The sequence below is a fragment of the Oreochromis aureus genome, linkage group 23 (genome assembly GCF_013358895.1).
Source record: "Oreochromis aureus strain Israel breed Guangdong linkage group 23, ZZ_aureus, whole genome shotgun sequence".
NCBI classification, from domain to species: Eukaryota; Metazoa; Chordata; class Actinopteri; order Cichliformes; family Cichlidae; genus Oreochromis; species Oreochromis aureus.
In genome coordinates, this window is record NC_052963.1 from 6,829,545 (window position 1) to 6,853,790 (window position 24,246).

The 24,246-nt window shown below is 39.9% G+C and overlaps 1 protein-coding gene and 1 long non-coding RNA gene across 9 annotated transcripts in view; both read left to right on the plus strand.

The window, feature by feature from the left end:
- zranb3 (zinc finger, RAN-binding domain containing 3) overlaps positions 1 to 24,246 on the plus strand; it is a 116,071-nt gene that overhangs the window by 47,739 nt on the left and 44,086 nt on the right. For 6 of the 7 annotated variants that reach the window (XM_039606903.1, XM_039606904.1, XM_039606902.1 and 3 more), the window contains 5 exons: positions 717 to 836; positions 1,281 to 1,460; positions 2,104 to 2,277; positions 4,075 to 4,522; positions 12,829 to 13,131. In XM_039606903.1, the coding sequence (XP_039462837.1) occupies positions 717 to 836; positions 1,281 to 1,460; positions 2,104 to 2,277; positions 4,075 to 4,522; positions 12,829 to 13,131 (1,225 nt within the window). The remainder of the gene's footprint in view (positions 1 to 716; positions 837 to 1,280; positions 1,461 to 2,103; positions 2,278 to 4,074; positions 4,523 to 12,828; positions 13,132 to 24,246) is intronic. The other variant, XM_039606906.1, reaches the window with a different exon arrangement.
- LOC120436242 lies at positions 22,007 to 22,864 on the plus strand. 2 transcript variants are annotated; one of them, XR_005610268.1, is made up of 3 exons: positions 22,007 to 22,065; positions 22,419 to 22,519; positions 22,733 to 22,864. It is a non-coding gene; the product is annotated as an uncharacterized LOC120436242 (long non-coding RNA). The 2 variants fall into 2 exon arrangements; XR_005610269.1 differs by having other exon boundaries at positions 22,009 to 22,065; positions 22,475 to 22,519.

Consider the following 24,246-nt stretch of genomic DNA (forward strand, 5'->3'; position numbering starts at 1 on the left):
CTTGTGACTCTTTTTGGGATTGACTCTTTTTCTGAGCCTGCTTAAACTGGACTTTTGAAGAATTGCAGTACTTTCAAACTGGCTTTATTTTTCAGCTTAAATTGCTCCTGGAGATTAACACAGATTTACCAGCTCTTGCTCTAGTCAACAGACTGGCTTTAACCTTGGTCAGATATGACCAGTAGCTTCTGAAGGCTAACATTAATGTTAATAAACTTCAGACGGATGTTGATCTTTATCTGATTTAAAGGCGCTGACCTCTTGTTGTACAGGAACTGCACATTTTAACATGTAAAATATAAACACAGTGTGACTCACACACCTTAAAGTTGAGCTTATTTAGACATCATCATTGTTCATTTGGTGTTTTGCTTATGTCCATTTAATAAATGTATTAGCTCTTCTGTTAGTTGCTCTAGTCTCTCTTGAAGGAAATATATTCTCCCTTTAGCTACACATTGGTTACCTGCTGGTTGGAAACTTTGTGCAGCACTTTGTCCTGTGCAGATAACTTTTTTCCTTTTTTTCTTTAGCTTTGTGAAAATAACTGTGTGCATCAGCTGGAGATTGGAGCTGTGTCTCCTGGTTAGAAAGATTATTGCCTTAAAGCTATCGAGTATTATTATATTATTTTACGTTGCTCAACTGCCACCTTTAGTCATCTAAATTTTCCTTTGAAAATCAAACGCTGCGTTGTCTCGACTCCACCCTGACAGGCTGGTTATATCCGAATCGACGGCAGCGTGCCGTCATCAGAGCGAATCCAGTTGGTCCACAAATTCCAGAGTGAACCAGAAACCCGAGTGGCCATCCTCAGCATCCAGGCAGCTGGACAGGTACTTGCACACTTATCCAGCAGGCTATGCAGGCTATGCCTGATCATAATAAAGAAAATAAAACACCCTGCAGTGAATTGGAAAATCGGCTAAATAGACTCAATTTTGCATATTAGAGATAATTATGGTTTGTACTGGTCGTTGTGAATCATAGTATCATAGAGAAATGAATGGTGGAAACGTGTTCTAGTCTTAATAATAAACTCATTGACCTCAATTATTCTGAGTGACCAAATATGTACAGAAATGTTATGCATTCCAATCAAAAGAAGTGGGTGCTTGAAGCACTTACATGCCAATTAGCTGATAATATTCTGCTATTAAAAAGAATTTCAACAAATTAAATTTCATTCAATCGGACTGGATTGTTCCATTTTTGAGGTGGTTGTACTGGGTACTCTGAAACAGATATGTAGCGTGTGTGTTTGTGTGTGTCCTCTCCAGGGTTTGACCTTCACCGCTGCCAGCCACGTGGTGTTTGCCGAGCTCTACTGGAACCCCGGTCACATCAAGCAGGCTGAAGATCGTGCCCACCGCATTGGGCAGACGTCCTCCGTCAACGTGCATTATCTCATTGCCAAGGGCACCTTTGACACCGTCATGTGGTCCATGCTCAACAGGAAGGTACTGTGGGTGACATTATGGCAGCAAAGTTGGAGAAATTTATGCAAAGCTGCTTATGATTTCACTGATGTTATATTAAATTTAAATGAAAAGTCACCCTTACTGCTCTTGTACTGATTAGGCTCTTCAGTGTTTTTAATGGAGGCAATACAAACATTTGCATATTGCTTAAAGATCCCTACCTGATAAGTTTTAAGAGTCATCCAGAAGTTTCTCTTCCTGGACAGGACGTTTCTGTCTCCAAATTCCGATTACACATCAGGTAATGATTGGCTTCCAAACTGATCATCACAAACGAAGTTGTGAATGAATTTAAATGTGATTTTTGCTCTGAAAAATATTTACTAACCACATTTTCGGTGACCAGTTGTTTGTCAACATAAGACAACAGTGGTGAATGATCGCAGGATCTTTTCCATGATTAAAGGGAAAACTCCTTTACTACATCCAACCAAGAGAAAACCCCTTTTCCTTAAACTGTTCACTTGAGTTTCTTTTTGTTTTGTTTAAAATCTATTCTTGTGCTGTAAAGAAGCAAAACTGTAAAAAAACAAAAAAAACAACCAAAAAATGTGTCACTGTTCATAAATTTGTGGACCTAAGTGTGAAGTGAAGGTACAACAGAACGTTCCTTGTGTTTCAGGAAAAGGTGACCGGCAGCACTCTAAATGGAAGAAAGGAATATCTGAAGGCCGACGAGGGCGACAAGGACAAATGGGAATTCCTCAACTTTGCCAACGCGTGGACGCCAAGTGAGATGCTGCTGCCGCTAGAGGGAAGCGCAGGAAATGCCAAAACTGACGTCTTCTTTACTCATGTGAGTCAGCAGGAAATCTTCACCAGACATCTATTTCTTCCTCTCTTTAAATTAGCTCTGACATGCCGAGCCATCGAGTATAAAGCCACAGGAGCTTTCATAATAAATGAGTCTAATTTCATATAAAGTCATCACACTTACTGTTTGGTTTGTTCCTCATCTCTCTATGCCACCACTCGCTCTGTATCTCCATATCTAAGCATAATGTGATATATGAGAAAAGAAAGTTATTTTTTCTCGTTGCCATCATAAAAAAATCTGCACGAGGACCTTGGGAGCTCAAGAGCTGTGGTCTGGGTGGCGGTAAATAAATCGCTGCATAAGGAGTTCTTGTTGCAACATTGTCATTTGAAACTCAGTGTAGAAAGCTGTGAAACTTTGTGTGTAGTCAGATCTGTGAATGTTTATAAGAATCGGATGAATGCGTCCTGTGTGCAGATTTTCATGTTTGCTGTGATTATTGTCAGAATGTAAAAGAAAACGAAAGCGTGCACACAGATGTGGAAACGTTTCAGACTACTGATCAGCCACAACATTGAAACCACACCTCGAATATTGTGTAGGCTTTCACTGCCGCACGAACTCTGAACTTTTAAAGTGCAGACTCCGGAGACCTTTGACCTTTGTCCTCTGGAGCCCAGACATTAAGCAGCAGATCCTTAAAGTCCTGCATGTTGCGAGATGGGGACATCCTCACAGACGGTCCACCACATTCAGACCTAGAGGCCAAGTCAGCACCTTGAACTCTTTGTCAAGGTCCTGAAAAGTGTTTGCAGTGTGACAAGGTCTGTAAACCTTCTGAAATAGGCCACGGCCACTGGGGAATCCCGCTGCCATGAATCCAGCTCCAGCTACGCTCACGCCTAGTCATGTAGTGTGTGGAGTGTAAAGACTGTATTCCTAATTCTCATAAATATTTAAATATATTTAAATACATTTAATTTTTTAAAAGTTCAAATTAATTTAATTTTTCAGTTAGAGGCTGAACAAGTTCATCTAAGGTCATTTCATTCTGGAATATCTTGCGAACATGAACCAGTAAGTCCAGAGAGTTCTTTTATTATCTCACACTTTGTCTCAGTTTCACATCAAAACCCTTCCCCTTCTTTCCCTTCTTTTATTGTGAAACATTCGGAGGAACAGTCTCTGGAAAAATCACATTATGAGCAGATATTTGCTGCTCTTTGTTGTTCATTTGTAAGGTCGTCCGCTCATTACCAGCAGTTATGTCCTTAGCTGTTAGCTCTGCGCTCCTCTCTGACTGTTGGCGACTAAAATCTGCTCCAGCTGGTGGAAACAGGGTGTTGTGTCACATCTTAGAATGTTTCAGTTTCACTTGTCAGTGGTTTTAATGTCGCAGCCAAATTGGTAAAATGTGTAACGCTTGTTTTTTTAAGGAGAGACACATGGCACTGTTAGGATCATTATTTAATGACTGTGATGACTCGAGACGAAAAATGAAGACACTTTATAGTGTGATGGATTTATGAATTATGAAAACTGAAAGAGCTGCACAAAATTTGTGATCAACATTAGAACATCTTGTATTTGTAGCATTGTATTTTTACATTACTGATGTGTAAAGAATTAAATGGGGTTTCTGATCATCGTTACGTGTGTTACCATGGTGTTGCTTTGTATGCAAATGACTGCCTTTGATGGTGGAAACAAAAGGAGGATTTGTATCAGGGATGCTTTGTCACTTTACAGGTGGATTGAAAATTGGGTGCTACGGAGACACAAAACGACTTGAGCTTGTATTTTTATTCATTATTTATTTTATATTTTTTGCTTTAGTTTGAGAAAGAAAAGCAGCACGACATCCGTTCCTTCTTCTCCCCGCAAGCTGGCAAGACGAAGAGGAAGAGAACAGAAGATGAAGAAAGTCCCTCCGTCTCCTCAGAGACGGCTGCCATGCCAGCTGGCATCCGGGTATACTTAGAAAACAGCGAGGAGGGGAACGAGGAGTCATGCTCCCAAACCGCCAAAACGCCTGATCGGGATTTCTCGCCCCAGCTGAAAAGGCTGCGGACACCGCAGCCCAACCGGAGCTCCACGTCTCGATTGGGGGGAAAGCGCAGGTCGTCTGCGGGGGGGATCAGCGCGGTCTCCCTAATGTCTCAGCCGTCTGAGTCTGATCCTGCATCCGTGTGGAACTGCGGGGCCTGCACCTACTCCAACAGCAGCCTGTTGCCGTACTGCGAGATGTGTGAGTGCCCGCGCTCTACCTCTGCTGTCAGCTCAGGTAAGAGTAAGGAACAAATAATATCCAATTATCTGATACCCCCCTCCTCCCACCAATCCCACCCCCAACCTCCTGTTTGCTTCTGCCTGTGTGTCCCTCTTCTTCTTCTTCTTCTTTTTCTTTATTTTTGCTGTTGTTTATTTTTGTTTTTAATTAAATTCACAAACCTGATTGCAAATCAAACTGAATTTCATTAAGGAAACGCACGCGCTTCCATCATCTCTTGTCTAAAATGAAGCACCTGAAGCTGAAATCCATTCATTGCTTTATTTTCCTTCCTGTCAATATCAATCGTGGCAGTCTGTTGACATAATACTTTTGAACAGCATTACAGATTTCACCAGATGGAGATGCGAGATAGCAAAAGATGGAGGCAGACTTCCCAGAGTCTGAAATAGCACTGCTCAGAGAATATTGTCTGTCTCCCTCTCCTCTCTCTCTCTCTCTGCAGATGACAAGGACACAGTATAATTCTCACCTGTCAAGCTGAGAGAGAGAGCGAACAGGCGCCTACTATTGCTGCAAACGTCTCACACAAAGTTGGGAAAAGTTGAGCTGGCTCGAGCTGATATCTCTGACAGCCTATGATTGTATCTTGCAAAGAAGAGGGGAGGGAAGTCGTTATGACCTGGCAGACTGCAGGTCCATGCTCTTTAGATGTCTGAGATGCATCAAATCAGTTTGAGAGATGATTTTTTTAAAAATCCCCAAACTTGAATGTAGTTCACAGCTGTAATGCTGAGGTAATATGAGTTTAATACTTTTGCTAATGCACACTCAAACCTGGCTGAATAAAGCCTTATATGAGCATGAGCTAAAGATAAGTCATTAGTCAACAAAAACCTAGTGTATGGCAGGTTAAGGTAGCATTTACCGATTGCTTTATAAAGACAGACTTCACTGCCTGATCACACACTGTATTTGATGCACTTAGAGGAGGCGTATTACTCTTCTCCTTATTTGATGCCTCATATATACTGTTAAATAATGAGGTTAGACTCTGTGCAAAGTAATCCCAGTTAGCCATGGCTAGTATACACTTTTTTCTACTCTTGGATCTGTATGATGTCAAAGAGGGTGGACATCCCTAATATGGTCGTTGTAGGCACACAGCCGAGAGCAGCGAGTCAAAAGGAGCAGGTTTAAGGTGAGCCAGCACAGAGTACCAACAAAGACCAGCACAATGAAAAAAGATTATTTTGATCTATCAGTCATGAAAAGCTACTCTAGTCCAAGAATAAAATAAAGAAATTAAAAATGAGCGTAGCAGGTATATTTTAATCAATTCATGTTTTTAACTATGGTACTTCATAAAATTATTAAAATGTTTGAAACAGAGTAAAATGCACGCTGATGAATGACACAGTTTAATGTCAGTGTCAGAGTAGTTATGTATCCAGATGACTCATAAAAAAGTAATTCCACGTGAGCATAACCTCTGGCCTTCCAGACTGCCGGCTCGATGAGGTAGCAGAGTATAATACTGTCAAATAAAGCCTTTCAGGGTTGATGTTGAAATTTAAATTATTAGTTGGAGAACAGTAATTATAAAGAGCACATCTACCATGAAAAGCCTTTTTGCTCCAGTGAGGGGGTTTGCTTTTTTCACCTTCACTCTGAAAACATTTGAGAATTTGTGGAAGAAGAAAAGGAAAAAAAACCACTTGTTGGCGCTTTTACCAAGAGACAGGTGATGTTTGATGTTAGCCTTGTATTCGTGAGCTAAATATGGAGCTGGAGTCGGTTAGCTTTGAGAACAGCTAAGCTAGATGTTTCACTAAGTTTAAAAGTACCGTTAACCTTGTAATGCCTAAACCGTAAAATAATTGCAAAAAAATTAACATCTTTGAAACTGTAGTGTTTATTGAGATACTCTTGGCGTTACAGGGTTAACAGGATTTGTTAAATACTATGTGTCGCATTTATTCAATCTATGCCTTTTCTAGGTTTTACATTTTGTAACCATGGCGGACAGTGTTCTACAAAGAAAGTCCCAGGAGGACACCATAGATTGTTTATCACAGATAGACACAGCCTCTGAAAAAGGCCAGTGCTGGCCATACTTTCTAATGGCCAGCAGGGGGCGACTCCTCTGGTTACGAAATGAAATCTGATTGTATGGAAGGCTATGGCAAAATGATGCTACTTCTCACCTGCTTTATGACGTCAGTCAAATCATTCCACATGTTACTAGTGACGGGTTTTGTTTTAGTTTTTGCTGTATTTTGTAAATTATGGACCCACTGCGGGTAAAATAGATAATAAAGGTGGGTATGAGTTGGGCGTGGCTACACAGTCCCCTGTTTTCAAACATATTCCTGCTGCACCCTGTCCTTGCTACAAGAGAACGAAAGCCAAAATACCAAAGTCAAAGTTTTCAAACAAATGGCAACATTGTTGTCCATCTTTTACCTACGGTCTATTATGGGTGATACCATTTGGCTGTGTGTTTGATAAACTTTAGAAACACGCTAACCGTAGATTACATTCTACATAAATCTAAGGTTACCTAACTAGTTTAGCATCCTAATAGCACTTTAGGACTCTGTAAAATGTTGACATCGATATAGTCCTAACACTATAGCCCTGCGTGTGTTTAAAGAAAAAGGTTGACACTGCATTAATGACTCTGAAGTCTCTGTATTATAATATAAGCTCTGTAGTGAGTGTAAGCACACAGTAAATATTGGCTAAAGGTCTGTTTGCGGCTCGGTCCATTGGAAGTGAAGCTGGTGCACTTAAAACAGACACAGAACAAACAAGCAGTACCTCAGCTTTTGAGCAGCATAAAAACACCCACCCACACATTTTTTTTTTTTTAACAAAATTCAGCCCCCATTTCATGCTCAGCTGCAGCAGATGCTTGATAACTATTCAGCAATCACACTCTTCTTTGTCACAAGCGCCACTCTGCATTCACAGCAGCAGGCCGTGTCAGCTTGCTAGACAGGGAATTTAACAACCTGCTAAATTTGCAAATGACAGACTGCGCTGAAAAATAACAACTGTATTTATGGAGATATCTCTCAACTTGGCACTGCAATCCACAGCTCGTGGAAATGTAAGAAAATAATCAGGTCGAAGCCTGTAGTGTGACATGAGAAATGCTATCCCTTCAAGAGCAACAATTTTTCACAATGACTATAAAGAAAGCCAGGACGCTATGAATCACAGAATACTGACACATGATACAAGGACGTCAGGGCTTTGTATTTAAAGTAAAGGCAAAGATGTATCCGAGGCATTTGGCTTCTGCTCTGTATTTTCACAGAATGGCAAAAATACAACAAGCCAGCAGCTGTAGAGGAAGAGCAGCGAGCAAACAGAAGGGATATTGGTCTGTTTTACCGTGAGGCGTTTGGACCAGAATAAAATGTACCAGAAAGTAACAGAAGGAGATGCATGAAGTAAGAAGGAATAAGATTTTAAGGGGTTTTTATTGTTCAGTGGAAAGTATTGATGCTAGATGTGGGAAGCAGGAGAAACGGGAGCTTAAAACCTGGCTACCACCCTTTGCAGAGCCCTGTGTTTCTTTAGCTATTGTGGTTACATCTGTCAATTCTTATATTCTAGCACATCACACTGCAGTGGCAGATTTACTGCTGAAAATGGGAAAGTTTGTCACTTTTAAATTTCACAACTAAAATAATCAGTGTCACTATAGATTTTAAAGGGTACATTTAATGCTAACTTCCAGCTCTAGATTTTCATTCCCGGGCTCATCTAGACTCGTTTTGCATAATTGACAGTTCAAAAGAATCCCTTTTTATATCAACTTTATATCAACTCAGAGCAACTTCTTTGTTCTTCTGTTTTAAAAGTCGTTTCAGCTGCTCTCTCTTTGAGCCCTCCCTTCCTAGAAGCCTACTTAATGAATGACTAACTTCCAAAAGCTTGCCAAAGGGCAGCACACCATGATTAGGAGCTGTACCGGCTGTACTTCTTAGGTGTGCTGTGCCTGTAACTTAAAACAAATCAATTCAATTCAATCTTATTTATATACCATCAAATCACAACCACAGGCCTGTTATATTGTGAGGAAAAGACCCCTTAAGTAATACAGAGAAACCCCAACAATCAAACAACACACTCTGAGCAAGCACTTGGCAACAGTGGGAAGGAAAAACTCTTTTAACAGGAAGAAAACTCTGGCAGAACCAGGCTCAGTGGCTTCTGTGGAGGTCTCCCTGTAAGGAGTGGATATCCAGACTTCCAGTTCCCTCCAACTTTTTACAAATCCAGCTAAATTTTAAAAAGACAAGGTAATTAAAAGCTAAAATTTTATCTAATGTTAACCCATTGTTTCATCCAATTTTGGAGTCCATCTTTTCCTGTCCACATGGAGTCTTGTGTGAAACTCAGTTGCTCAAATTTGATTGGTTAGTAGTACTTTGACTACAATAGACTACAAAGAAATAGCAGAAAGCTTCTACTTTCAGTATTCTACATATTAATACTTGGAGCCCATTTTTAGTTGCTCTAGTTTAAAGTCTGTGTTTTTTTATTAAATGAGTACTTGTTCATTTAGCCCCTTTTGAGCCCTAGCTAGCAAGTGTTAGCTAATTAACACCCCCAGCTCAATTGTTGACAGGCTAAATATGTGAGAAAATTATATATATGCCTGTTTATATTGCAGCTAAAACAAAACCCAGTCTTACAAATTGCCAATCACACACCAACCATTTAAGCCTGTGGTGCCAGGTAGCTTATGATAAAAGCTTAGTCAGTTTTGTTTTGTCTTCCTCTCCTCCAGCCAATCACCGCAGATGGCAGTGCCCCCCCCCCCGAGCCTGGTTCTGCTGGAGGTTTCTTCCTGTTAAAAGGGAGTTTTTCCTTCCCACTGTTGCCAAGTGCTTGCTGTGTGGGTTGTGTGATTGCTGGGTTTTTCTCTGTAGTATCGTAGGGTCTTTACCTTAGAATATTAATTGCTTTAAGGTGACTGTTGTTGTTATTTGGTACTATATGAATAAATTTAAAAGCAGTTAGATTAGCAGCTAACGTTTGTGTTTTTTATGTTTATGTATGTTTTGGTGATGTTGAAGTTGGCATTTAGCTTTTCAATCGATTAAACGTTCTGTTCTGTCTGACAGAGACGGGAATTTACCTAATTCCAGGTGCTAAACAATAACATGTCATATTAATTGCATACAAATTGAATCGCTGTAGTGCTGTATCGTCAGTAATCCAGGCCTGGTTTTAATCAAACTGTCAGGGATTATTACCTCCTTCTTGTGACAGGGTTTTGTGTCTCCGGTGGGTTCGTCTGTATCGTCTCCTATAGCTGTTTTGGCACCAGGAAACAACCAGGCAGCTTCTGTTGAACTATTTTCAAGGTGAATTAGTAGAGTTCCTGTGCTTGCAGCTTTTTTTTAGACCTAGAGCGTGGGCACAGTTCAGTCCTTCAGCTCTTTCACTGGTAGACCAGCAATTTGTCTCTCAGCACCTACTGTGAGAGATGTACACAGGGAGAGGGCAATTTGGTTATCTCCTGGCTCTCTGTACCTCTCAGCTAGCACTCTAACCATGTGCTGATTTTTTTATTTATTTCTTTAAAAAAAAAATCAAATTACAGAATTTAACAACAAAGTCCAGCTGAGTCTTTAACTGCCTGATATTGTACAGCATGTGAACCAGCTACTTTCTTTTTGTTTGATGGGTGTTCTGTTACTGGCTGCAGTTTTTTCCGAGCCCTGCCAACTGAAGAAATTCAAAGCATTTCCTTGTTTTTATTTAACTACATCTGTTAGCTCACATGCCAGAACACATGCTTTTGGAATCCTTTTGCGTGGCATTCTAGATTTGAGACTCGATTTTGGAACCTTATCAAACCACTACAGACATAATGGGCTCCTGATGGGTGGGGAGAATAAGGGGGATTGACTGGTAAAGTGGAGGCTCAGCCCGGCAGGATTTTCCCGTTAACATCTTCCTCGGCAGGGACAGCTTAACACAAATTGAGCCGTCTCTCTGCGGCCTCACTCGGCTTGTTAGTGAAGAGGGGCAGCGCTGGGGCCAGGAGCCCAGAGACTCAGATGGCATTTGAGGAAACCGACTAGGGGATGGCCTTTTGAAGAAACAAGCCACAGAGAGGCAAGATCACTAATTAGCCCTCTGCGTCCTCGAGACTCACAACTTACTGTCTTCTTACATTTCGCACCTCAAGTTTGACAAATATTGTGAAGGGATGTGATTAAAGTTTAACTAAGAAAAGTAGGAAATGACACTTTTTTTAAGAAGTTCTGTTCTGACCGTGACATTTACATTTGACTATAAATAATAACGGTCTTTTCTTTAAGCAGCTAATCCGTCTGTTAATTCTACTTTCCTAATAAACAGCAGCACAGAAAGTACCATTTAAAATAACGTGAAGCCTGCGAACGACGATGACATAATCCCTGCATTCATTAACATTTTTGTGGCTCAGATTTCTGCTTGACCTTCGCAGAATTACAACATTCTGCATGAATGGAAATCACTTGAATGGTTTAAGAGCGGAGCTGCAAAACAAGTTTGATAGGCGGGCTTCAAGCTGACTCTTTAAAGCGAGATCTGCCGTTGGCATTCAGCCATTATCAGCTGTTTGAACACTGCTCACTGCACTCCGGCTGGTGCGCGCCGCAGATGCAGCAATCGCTGACAATTATTTTGTTTAGGTTTGATTGCACATGACGCAGGCAAGCAATTAACAAAACAATGTGACACGAACGTAATTTGCTCTCTCAGCAAACGATATTGGCTGTTTGGATCCAGTAGCTGGGGAACGGAGGCTGGCAGGTGTTCATCTGTAAGTTTCTGCATCACAGCTGATGGGCTGCAGAGCAACAAAGACTTAGTCCCCGATAGTGCTTATTTCCTGTAAATGGTCATTGTACACCAAGCAACCAACTACTCAGAATAGAAAGATACAAATAAGACATACACTTCAATATATTTGCTTATGTGCACTTAAAATTCATCACATTAAATATCTGCTACTTAAAGGGGGCTTATTGTGTGTTTTTTTTCTCTCCCTACTCTTGGATTTATAGACATCGACTTTATTTAATCCCACGCTGGGGAAATTCACTTGTTACAGCTGCGCAAGAGAGGAAAGAAAATGTACATGTATATATGTATGTACAAGTGCAGTGATAATGATACACATGTATTATTATTATTTTAGTAGTATTACGTCACTAATAGCAGACATGCCTTTTATGGTCATTTCGAGTTCACAGGTCCGGCTGTGAGTACACAAGCCCCGCCCACCTGCTGTTCTTCCCATTTTATTCAGTTACTTCTTTTTAGAAGTTACTGAGTTGTAACAACCTCCCTACAGAGGATGAACTAAGAGGCTGCACCCTTCCCACTCTAAGATAAAAAAGGATTACTGTGGACTTCACTTTAATTTTAATTTAAGGGCAAAAGAATAAAAGTCAGGGAGGTCCAGATATTCAGTTTTTCTTCTGTGTATTTTCATGCTTCAGATTTGCAGATGGCTGCCTCTCTCTGAGCCTCAATCTTCCTGTTGAAAGGGAGTTCTTCCTTCCCACTTTCTCCGAGTATTCCCTCATAGGGGACTGTTTGATTGTTGGGGTTTTCTTTGGTGTTATTGTCTTTACCATACAATAGAAACCACCTTTAGGCAACTATTGTTGTGATTTGCTGCTAAATAAATAAAACTGAATTTAATTCTGCTATATTATTACTGTCTGTATATTATTAGGGCAAAACCAAGGAAAAGAAAGTGAATAAAATACACCTATCTGCTTAACATCATGGCACTTACTGTTCATATTTTCTCAGCTTTTGTCAGCTGTTATCAGTCAGACCATCGAGTTTCTGTGCAAAAAAAAAAAAAAAGTATTGAGGAAGAAGTTTAAATGGCTTGTTTCAGACAGTGGATATAATGAGGTGCTGCACTGAGGCTCGGTAAAAGATAAATAAGGATCACTTTGAAATGTGAATCATGCAAAGATACTCAAGTCCAAGAATAAAAATAAGGAGCTAGAAATGAGCATAATAGGTCCACAATAAAGACTTGAAAATATACACATTCTTCTGCGCCCCTGCTTATGTCGACTCATTTACACCATCACATCCGCTAAACTTGTCAGTGAAGAACTTATGATGGCAAATAACATCACTAATGAGCCATATTGAGTTTTACTTTCATGTCAGCAGTCATTTTGTCACACTGTCACACTCTTCAGATGATGGATATCTTGCTCGGGAATGAAACTCTTCAAAGTCTGATTACACTGTGCAGCTCAGCCAATAGAGTAATCTTCATCTCTCGCTCTTTCTGTCTCTCCCTGCTGGCTCAGAGCCACCCAGGCCTCAGCTACCCCCTGCAGCCCAGAGGGACCAGGCTTGTGTCGTTCTCTCCAGCTCCGACAGTGAGCCAGAGCTCAGCTGGGGAAAAGCCCGGCCTCAGAAATCACGCAAAGGCAAACAGAGCGAGGAGGGGGAGATGGAGGAGAAGGAGGCTGAGCCTCCCAAAGACAAACAGAAAGTGGGAGAAGCAGAGGAAGAGGACAAGCGGTGGCTCAAAGGCAAACAATCAGTGGGAGAGAGAGGCGACAACGACGCTGGCGGTGGTGGCTGCCTCCCCCCTGACCGCACACAGGGTAATCCCACATGCAATCTTCTTCTTTTCATATCTAGGGAAATTGGCTAGTGCCTTCTTGTCACCTGCCCATATAATGCTGTTTAATATCATCACCTCCAATAAGGCACCATAGCTCATTCCATATGGGGCTAGGCAATATTATTCTTACTTCTTATTACTATTTCTGCACTTTGCGCCATGAAGCTACAGGAGATTTTACAGTAAGTAAAACTTCGCTGATCTCCACTGGCTTTGAGGGCCAGTGTACAGTAGGCAACTGATGAGCTCCTGATTGGCTGTTTTGTTTTTTGGGTGTTGTTGTTTTTTTTTTTTTTAATAAAGTTGACCGAGGTCTAATTTCATGAAAGGCACAAGCTCCCTAGATGCTCCAGCTCATCCCTGAAACGCAACCTGCCGTTCCCCCGTCCACTCTGGTTATATGTGCACATGTCTGTGAATCTCAGAGGGATGTGAGGAAACAAATTCCCAATTACACAGTGTGTAATATTGCAAATTAAGACCTCTGTGTTCAAGTACTCGTGTCTCAGAGGGATACGCAAAGCAATAAATTGCACTAATTACAAAGAACTAATTACACTGTGTGCAATATGAAGAGCTTTAAAAAAATGCCAGACTAGCAGAGTCTAAGAAAAGCCCGTGACCTGGGTGTTGCCTCTGAAAACATGTAGATGTTCATATTAAAGGGGTGACACTGAGCTCGGGGCTCTTTAAAAAACATTTTTCTAGAATACTCAACACGGGAAGGAGTGTTGCATAAGACGTTTAGGTTTTAACAGGCAAGCCATCAACCCCCATTAGCCTTTAACATCCAGAGATCAGCGTGCAACAAACTGGCTGATTCCTGTTCTTCAGACACACGCACACACTTACAATTTGACATCTATTAGTGCCCAGATTGTCGAGTGGTTAATTTCCCATCTTTGCAGATACCTGTGCTACCCCATCAGTCTAGGACTGAATTCCACTGCAGCTTTTCTTTTCCCTGCAGTGCCTTCTGTACTTTATTCTAAAGGTGAGCAAAAAGCCTGCTTTTTTTTCCCTTTTTTTAAAAATAAAAACACCTCTATTTAGACTGACTCAAGGGGAGCGATAAAAGCTTCACAGTCGATCAGAAATGGCAGCACTAAAGAGACACCGCTGGATACCAACTTGGCCCCCTACGTCCCCTTTAGTCATGCACTTTTTCCCCTGGAGACAGCTCATGTCTACCTGCAGTACTGTGCAAGAGTTCTAGAGCTTTAAGCAATAACCTAAACATACAGGCAGAGTGATACAGGGCTGTCTTAAGTGATGAGAACACCTCGTCTTATAACAGACATGGAAACAAGAGAAACAGAAGCTCATAAGGTGCCCAACACTCATTGGAAAGCCATGTGAGCGTTTTAGATTCTAACACAGTGTTTTACAGGATTAAATTTGCCACTTTATTGTAATTTTTGAAATAATGGTTGTTTGGATTCCACAGATAAATGAATAAAAGGGGTTTCTCACTTTTAATTTTCTTATCTGAACCTTTCTTATTCAACTCCAGCTCTTAATATTTTATCCAGGGAGTCCTCTCGAGTAGGTTTGCATGATTCATAGTTCAAAAGGATCCATTTTTACCTTAAACTGTCGCTTATAAATTGGATGGACACCTGGCTCATGCAATTTATAAGCCATTTTAGTTCCTGCCTCTTTAAGCCACCCCCTTTCTGAAAGTCCACTTTCTTCTGATTGGCTAAATCCCTGCCCCAATGCTTGTGGGTTACACTTCTTGGGGAGGACTTGCCTGTAGCAGATGGCTTCATACAAGAAATCTGTGACAAAGCTGACATCACAGCATTAATAGCCATCATTATTGGTTAGATCTGTGGTGGTGTTTAGGAATTACAGCCATTGTTATATATTATCTCCCATTTTTAAAGGTTCAGCCAACATACTTAAAAAAATAAGGTCTGTTTTGAGACTTTGATAAAAAGTCATTTGCTGCCAGAAGTCTAGAAGTCATGGACATCACCGTGTTTGTTTGTGTTTCTTCCCTTGGGATGCTCAAAGGCTGCCACCTTCAGTCGCTGCTTGTTTGTGGGTCTATATCAGACCTGTGAATCGTACGGCCCCTGGGCCACATCTGGCACTTTGGTTGTCCTGCATGATGTCAGTGGGAAATTAGGATTGGAGCATAAATAAGTATACATTATGCAGTTTCCCATTTCAGCCACCAAAACTCGTCATCAGAGAATAGATCACTGTTTTGTTTTTTTGTGATTTTGTGAAGTCACAGTACAACTTTGTTTTCTTTTGTTTTCAATGTAAAGTTGTTGTTTTTTTGTTTTTTTTAACTGGACTAATACGTATTTATTTACTGATGTCAAAGGTAAAGCTGTGTGCTTAGTTTGTGGAGAGCTGATTGCTGAGTAACTTTATCCTTGAAATCCTGAAATTGTGACAAATTGTCAAGTTTTATGATCTACTTTTCAATTTTCAGATTTATTTTTATTGATATTTAAATGATACCTAGTTATATCAATCATTGAACCCAGATGACATAGTTTATTAAACTACAGCTGTACTTGGTGCCTTAAAAATCAGAGAAATTGCGTCTAACCAGGCACTTGCCTCTGAATGGCATACCTTGGCCTCCACCAACACTGTAAGAAATCTTGGAGTCATTTTTAACCAAGATGTCCAAATATGAAGAGCTACTTTCTTTTATCTGGACAGTTTCTCTAAAATTAAAAGCCATTGGAAACTACTCTTATTATTATCAGGTTGTTCTAAAGATTCCCTAGAAAACCTCCATTTAATCCAAAATAGAGGGAACTAACAGCGCCAAGAAAGAGAGATGATATTTGTCCCATATTGGCCTCTCTTCACTGGCTCCCTGTTAGATCTACAATCAAATTTATAATCCTTCTCCTCACATAAAAGGGCAGGCCCAACCTTATCTTAAAGATCTGATTGTACTGACTGTACAGACTGCGGGGTTACTTATAGTTGTTAGATTTTCTAAAAGTAGAATGGGAGGCAGAGCCTTCAGCCATCAGGCCCCTCTCCTGTGGGGCTCTGTGGGGTGTTTGATTGTTGGGGATTTTTCCAGAATACTTTAGGAAATTTAGCTTACAGCATAAAGTACCTTCAAGTGACTGAAATTGGTATTTTTGGATTGTATCGCACGTCGGGAGGTGTTGTGTAAGTCGGTGCTAAAAATTAACCATGTTGTTAACTTCATCAGGGCGAGAGGACTGAATCACAGATAGTTTTTCACTTTTGGAGGAGCTTCAGACTGAACGTGGACTAGCACACAGCTGTCACGTGGCTCTGCTTGGGCAAAGCGTTAAAAGAGTATGGGACCTGAGAGCAGTTTTGTGAGGACATTCCTGAGCTCCTAAATCACTTGTGACAAAAAAACTGGATTTCTGCCACTGAGTAAGAAAAAAAAAAGAAGGAAAAACTGCAGATAAAGTAATTAAACTACAAGAAAACTGGCAATAGTAGTTTGAAATTTAGCAAAAAGATATTTTGTTCACTCTGTTTTTGGGAATGTGTTTTAACAGATAAACTGCTGTTTTTACCTACTTCACATTTTCATTGCCTAATTATAACATCTACTCTTAACAGTAGCAGTTTATAAAGAGATAGAATTAATATTGAACAGCACTGAGTTCAGCTTGTTAATTGCCCACCCACGGTATGTATGTATAGATATAAAAGTATGAGCAGTTCATAGATTAATTTATTGAAAAAGGTACAAAAATTAGTCTTTATAATGTAATAGCTCACACGGCAGGACTCTAGCTCCTTTCAGACTGCATTAGGCCAGGCTGAGAGTTAAGGGTCATCTATAAACCTGTTAGCTTGCCAAGCAGTGGACTGCTGAAAAATATTTGTGGGAGTGAGGGGCGTAGTCATTACCACAGTCTGCCATTTTAACCATGTTTTTTCATGGTTTTAAGTTTAGAGTTAAGTTTAGAGTTTTAAGACTTGACTGTTTTTGATAAAAAAAAAGACAAAAAAAAGCTAAATCTTGATCATAGAAGTGTTAAAATGGGACTGATCAGTACTGTACTAGTTAGTCCTGAAAAGGTTGATTCTGTTCATGTGGACGTTTTCAGTGGGAGAAACGTTTCGTCAAGTGACTTCTTCAGCCTCAGCTGACTGCAGGTTTCCCCAATCTTATAAACCGTACATTTGCACAATGACTGGAACTAGCCCACTGAAAGAACAACAGGCTGTGAGGTCAGTTTCTTCATTGGTCAGTGTTGATCAGTTGTCATTATGCAAATGTACTGATTATAAGGTTGGACTGCAGTCAGCTGAGACTGAAGAAGTCACTTGACGAAACGTTTCTCCCACTGAAAACTCTACGTCCAGACGGACAAAATCAGCTTTTTCGGGATTTCCTTACCTGGATGATTGAGCATGCATCAAGTCTTACTAGTTGGTGTTAGCCAATTAAAACCAAATGACTTACAAACACCCTCTGTAGTTGATTTTGAAGCTCCACACCCTCTGACCTTAAAGCTGTCATCACGGACAACCCCAACACTACAGTAAATCTGTGCCAGTTTAGTTTTTTTAAATTGTGCTCCCAAGTCGCTTTAATCATAAAATAAAGAAGAGTCATCTGACTCACACGTGTTTGGGCCTTCTTCAGAAGTAAAGTTTGGTTACTGTAGGGTTAGGGTTACCACCTATGATGAAGTAGACCTCTGAGTTAACATCCACCATCTCACTCCCAAGGTCAGGATTGGGTTTTGTCCTACCCACATACTACACAGACAAATTTTCAGGGTCTTGAAGATAAAGTCTCACGTTTTGAAACTTTTCTATTAAAACATTATATTTGGGCGTTTTAAACAGGCAACAATTCTACAAGAAGGACTGGATGGTAACCAAGCCCTCCACCTAAGTCTAACCCTAGAGTTTAGACACAGTGACCTGGCGCATGTTACTACGTTAATGTTTTCACTTGATTTGCTATAGGTAGTTCCAGTAGTCCTGTGGCAGATAGTACCGCCCTCACACGGCTCTGATTTCAACACGAGCCAGCGCTGAGACAGACGATATTGACAGCTTAAATCTACAAATCACCTGCAGACTGCCTTCAAAAACTGCACGAGTGTACCGGCTAGTATGCATGACGTAATTTGTTTTAGAAAAGAAAAACTGTTCGAGGCATTTATCTGTCCTGTTGTTGTTTAGTCAGATTCTTAGTTACATGCTGTTGCCAGTCTGTCTCCAGCAGCGTGGGTATTACAAAGCACTGTGTTTGTCCAATAAAAGTGACCTATGGGGTCAGGAGTGATGCCTAATGATTTTCCTCTACCTGCCTGTGGTTTTAGAAGGCAAACCGCAGAGCTGTCGGCCGCTCCCACCTCTTGATTGCTCTGAGATTACTTTCCTCACAGCACAGACAGGCAATCACTCCTCCTCCACCTCTCCGTCTCCCACTCTCTCCTTACTGTCTGTCGCTCAGTCGATCTGCATGGCCCAAACATTCAAACATGGATACCTGTCTCTTTTGGATATTAGTGCAAATGTAACAGCGGCACCAAACGTCTTCATGCTTGAGAAGCACAGTTAGGATTTCTTTTTTTTTCTTTTTTTTTTTAATCTTTTGTTTCGATTCTGCAGAAGATAAGATGACTCAGTCCAATTAGGCGTTGTTTTCTTTCTCTCTCAGTAAAATAACAGATAAATCCCTTGGGGTGTTTTGAAGGCACTGTTCATACTGTGTAAGTGACAGTCTAATAAGACGGCTTTGTAAGATGAATTGCCCCCATCGTATAAATGGCCCACTTAATGCAGCTGGCGCGTTCTACCACTGCAAACAGGGGAAGGGGGGGGGAAAAAAACTGCTTACAACAAATATAGGCTGCACACTGCAGAGCTGCAAGGTTTCATTACAGATGCAGCAGGACAGAAGGATGGATGGGATTTAGCGAAAAGCTAGTGTCCTAAAAATGTTTTGGTTCCAGGTTTGTAGCTCTGTGAAATGCCTTCGTCTGGTTATCTTGGTATTTTCAGATACAAAGTGGCCCATTCCAGCTGAGGCTGGTCTGAGAGCAGAACAATCTGTGGCAGACCTGGGAAAATTGCACCTATGAGGACGGCAAACATAAAAGTGAAAGATATGGACTTTGTACAGGATAGGTCAAGGACAGAAAATGTGTTACTTGGATGATCTCACATTGATACAAAGGGATTTGGCATCAAATTACATCGCTAATATTATTCAAAGCAGCGATGGACCGTTAAACAGTCAGTAAATAGAAACAGTTTCTGTGGAAAATAAAAGCTGGTTAAAGAAATACTGCAAAGTAGAAGTGATTGAAATACTTTGAATACAAAGAGCATGTTAAAAGAACGGTGTATGACATGAAAAAGGATATAGAGATAGAATAGAAACTTAAGCATCTGTCTAATATAAACCCAGTAGTGTAGCCATAGTGTAGCGAATGTTACACTAGCAGATTAGTGGCTGCTGTGCTGCCATTAGCATTAGTATCAGAGAGGGAATTAAAGCCTCACAGAACCTTTGCATAAATAAATATGATGTTCAAACAGCATACTGCTGCCAAATGGACCAATCAGTTGTTGTGTTCTGCATCAGAAAGACGTATAATTATATTTCTGAGTAGGTGAACATCTATGATCAGATGCAGATATTTTAGCCTGATCAGCTGTTCATTGGTTTTGACCAATCAGCTAGAAAATGTCCAATCCCAGTGTGTCTCTGCTTAAATACCTTACCTGTGCAGTGCCATATAAAGGTGTGCTAGGGAGAGTGAAAAATATGATATATTGTTTGACCTCTCAGGCATAATGTACTCTGTGACCAATAATCACTCTGCTATGAGTGAGTTTGCATATTGTCAGCATTGTACACTCACACTAATGATGTCATGGTTTTCTACTGATCAGCAGCTGGTAGTGAAAATGTGCTAAGAAGAGTAGGAGTTTGCCACCATAGCCAGAAAGAAAGAAACAAGCTAGCAAAGGGAACTAAACACTGATCTGATTCATATTACGCCACCAGCAGCACTCAGTCGGTGGAAAATCTGTTTGTTTGTTTGTTTTTTTAAACAACTGCATTAAAATGCTAGAAAAGTCAGTTTCACCTACAACGATTAATTCTCTTTTTTATTAAATATACACGTCTTTTGAGAGATTGTGTAGAGAAAACATAAAGAGTTAAATACATTTAATTCTCAAAAACGGTGATTGACAGTGGCTTGGCAACAGCAGTCTTCACACGTTTCCCAGCCAAAACACTGGAGAGATATCTTTCTCCCATACTCACTAGAGATCCAGTGCAGGTGCAGGGCAGCGCTTGTTCAATGGAAACTCTCTTGTCGCAGACAGCCTGTGTCAGTATTTTTCCCCCATTAGCAAGCCAGATGGACACACACACACGCACGCACAGTCTCACTAACACACACACCGACAAGGCAGACAACTGGCCACGCGAAGTGATTTAAGGCAAGTATTATCAGAGTGTTATAGGTCATTGTCTAAATGAAGCGTGGTCGAACAGTGGCGGTCTCATTTCCACCACCTGACCTTTTCGTGCTAGATGCTGGCAGGATGAGCAAGCTACATAGCTGACATTAATGACCCGCTCCCTCTCTTCTTTCTCTGTTTCTCTCCTTGTGTGACGATCATTTTATCACTCTTTTTTTCTGCTCTCTAGCTGCGTTTCAATCCTGTTGTTCAGCAAATTCTAGAGTGAACTTGTGAAAAATAAATTGGGCATTTTCTGTCAAAGAAGTTGGCTTTCTGTCTTGCTGAACAGCGTTATACTGAAGGAATAGTTTTCTATAGTGATTAAAATTAGTTGGTCAGGAAATTGACCAACTGACCAACTAATTTTAATCACTATAATTGGTCAGTTGGTCAGGAATTTGAAGCCAATGCTGCTTTATAACTGAGTTGTCATTAACCAACAAGCATGTGGATCCACAGTCAAAGTCACTCCTTCTCGTCACAGCCGTTTTTTTGCAGCCACAATGGCGACATCAGAAATGCTCATCTCAAAGCTTCAAACAGGAATTTGGAAACAATGTGTGACGTCACAGTAGCTGCGTCCATCCTTTACATGGTATGTGACATTAACACTCTATGCTTTATGTTTGCACATTTGTTTAAATAAAAACATTGCTTAATTCTAACTTTATTTTAAAAATGCATTTTTGCTGCAATTTCAGTTGATAGCTACATCTGGTAGATTTGGCTCCCAAATGTTTACATTTCTCCAGTTCTAATCTTTTTTTTTTTTTTAATATGTACTTGGACTCATTGGTACAAATATAACCTCTTTTATGAACTCTGTTTTACCAGCCAAGCTAACATGTGCTGCGTGTAGGACAGGTTGTAACTTGTAGATGACTAGCATGCTAGCTAGTTTCATGCTCATTTTTTAAAACTTTGACCATAGGTTACAGATATTTAGGACGCCATGGAAAAACCAAGCTAATCTACTTTCAAAAATATTTCAAAAACTTTATTTTAAAACTTTTAGATTATCATATAAAAATAGATTTCATTTATTAATCTTTGTTTATTTTTGAATTTTAACTGTGTCCATTGTTTGAATGGTTGTGATTCAGTAATGATGCAAAAAGTCACTTATAGCATATCAACACATTATTATCCCCACAGCCTAAAGATGGAAAAGTCATGCACATCAGGCGGCAAATTTAATTGGTTGATCAGCCAGGTCACGCCCTTAGGCAAGACCCCATTACTCTAGTAATAGTCTTGTCTACATGACTGGGTCCAGTCCCAATCTACATGACAATGTAGATGCCATTGGAATCTTGTCATCTACACTGGGTCCAATCCAATTCCAAATTTATTCCAATGGCAAATCACAAAGACTTGCAATAGTTCTCGGAAGTTAGTAACATATGCTATCTGCACAACAGAGCTGTATCAGCATTTTTAAAAGGTAAGATGTTAAAAAAAAGACTACATATAACTAGCTAATATAAGCATATTAGTGGATTATAGATGTAGATGTTAGACAATGCTAATTGACACTAGATTAAGCTAGCAACACATAAAAGTAACTTGGAGCAACTAATTAAATGCAAGTTATTTTTTCAAACCATGGCTTTTTGCTGAGTTGACCAAATTTAATATTAGCCAGTACGGCATGTGTAATATGATGGCATGTGGTTGTCTGGTCAGCTGATAAAACGGTAACTGCACAACAGTCATGGAAACAAGTAGCTGTTTTTGTGATATATAGCTATAAATAAAATATTTTTATTTGAGACATCTTGTAAATACTGTTTTTAGGCTTCGTGGTCTTGTTGACAGTTACCTGTTTTATATTTCTGCTCTGCTGACGGCAGAAGCAGAAGGAACGTCGAGGAACCAAATGAGACTGAAGACACAAGGTAAGTTTAAAATATGACAGCGGCTCTAAGAAAATATTACACAGTGCTAAATACTTTTTGTTTTGCTCAACATATTAAATGTGTGTTGGCACACTAATACTGTATTACAGGGTAATAAAAAAAATCATCTCCTAATGCATTTACCTGGCTAAGCTTAAACAGGCATGTCTAACATTTACTGTCTTTTTCTCTCTGCTATCTCTCTCTGCTCAGGAACCACAGGAGGATTCAGCCTGAAGACTCTGCAGTGAGACGGCGCCCTGACCCTGAGATTCATCTCCAAGAGTTTTTCAAGCTTTACCCGCTTCTTCTTTTTAATAAACCAAACATTATGCTTCCCAGTGGTCTGGTTTTTGTTTGTAAGGAAAAAAGACGTTCTGATGCAGTGCTTGTACATAATTCATTTACACATTTGTTGTTGTCTTAATCCGTAGCTAAGATTGTTCTTTCTAAATTAAGCCAACCGTTTTTCTCCTCTGTGTCGGTGGGATAGCTGCACATGTATACTGTTATCTCTGAGTGAGTGGAGCGTCCCCATGCAGCACAGCACTAACAGAAAGACTGTATACGAGGATAACAGCAGGGAAAGACGCAAACTCTGTGACATGCTATTCATTTTGCCTGGTTTATTAGACATTTAAATAATTCATTCGCTCTGATAACTAATTGCAAAGTAAAAAACAAAACTAGCATAAATGAAATGTGTTTATATGTCAAAGGCTGGCTGTTAGAAAGTCCAAAAGGGAAAACAAAGTCCGATGGGAGAAATAAAGCTGGAAAAACACTGACACATGGAACGACGAGGAAATGCATGAGAGATGTATATAGACGCTCTGACAAGGACTAAGGGGCAGACAGCACTGTATACACAAAAAAGGAAAAACAAGACACAGCTGAATAGAATCAGAAAACTAGATAAAGAGGAAGTACAACTATCAAAATAAATCAGGAAGTAAAATAACATAAAAAAAAATCTACTACAGAGACTAAGAATTGACAAAATATGGTGAACTTAGCATCTTAGCATTAAACTTATGATTAAATATAACCCATGAATCTACATAGAAACTAGTGTTCCAAAACATCAAGAAATACTACAAGATTAATCAAAACCAGACCTTAATCAAAACTAGAAATGGAATTGAAACCAAAAAACAAAACAAATGAATCTAAAAAGTCTAAAATCAGATTTAAAAAAAAAACTAAACTAAGGACTGAGAACAACAAAAGTCGTAGACTGTGACAAATTATGTATATCCACCCTAAAATGCCTTCATGTTTTCCCATTTAGAAGCAGAATTTACACCAGTGGGACAAAGAAATTCTGCGATTTTCTCTTTGAATAGCTTTTACAGCTGATTCTGAAACTGTTATCAACTGTTATCTGTCACCACCTAATTCACAAAAAACTAAACAATAAATGTGGGCTATTACTTTGTTAAGCGAGTTAATTTTAATTTCTTTTAATAAGTTACACACAAAAGGTGTGACTTATTTCAAGCACTTTATTACTTAATCTTTTGGTCCTAGGCAGTCTTATTTCTAGTGACGTAAAATTCCCGTTCTTTCAATAATCTGTTGCGTCTACTTTTAGGGTAAAGCAGAGTGTTTAAACCGCCACGTTTGTTTGCTCTTATATCAACTGCTGATAGCAAGAATGTTGACTTTGATTCCCATTTATATGAAAATGTCAGAGATAATTGCTTCAACATTTTCATTTCAGATTC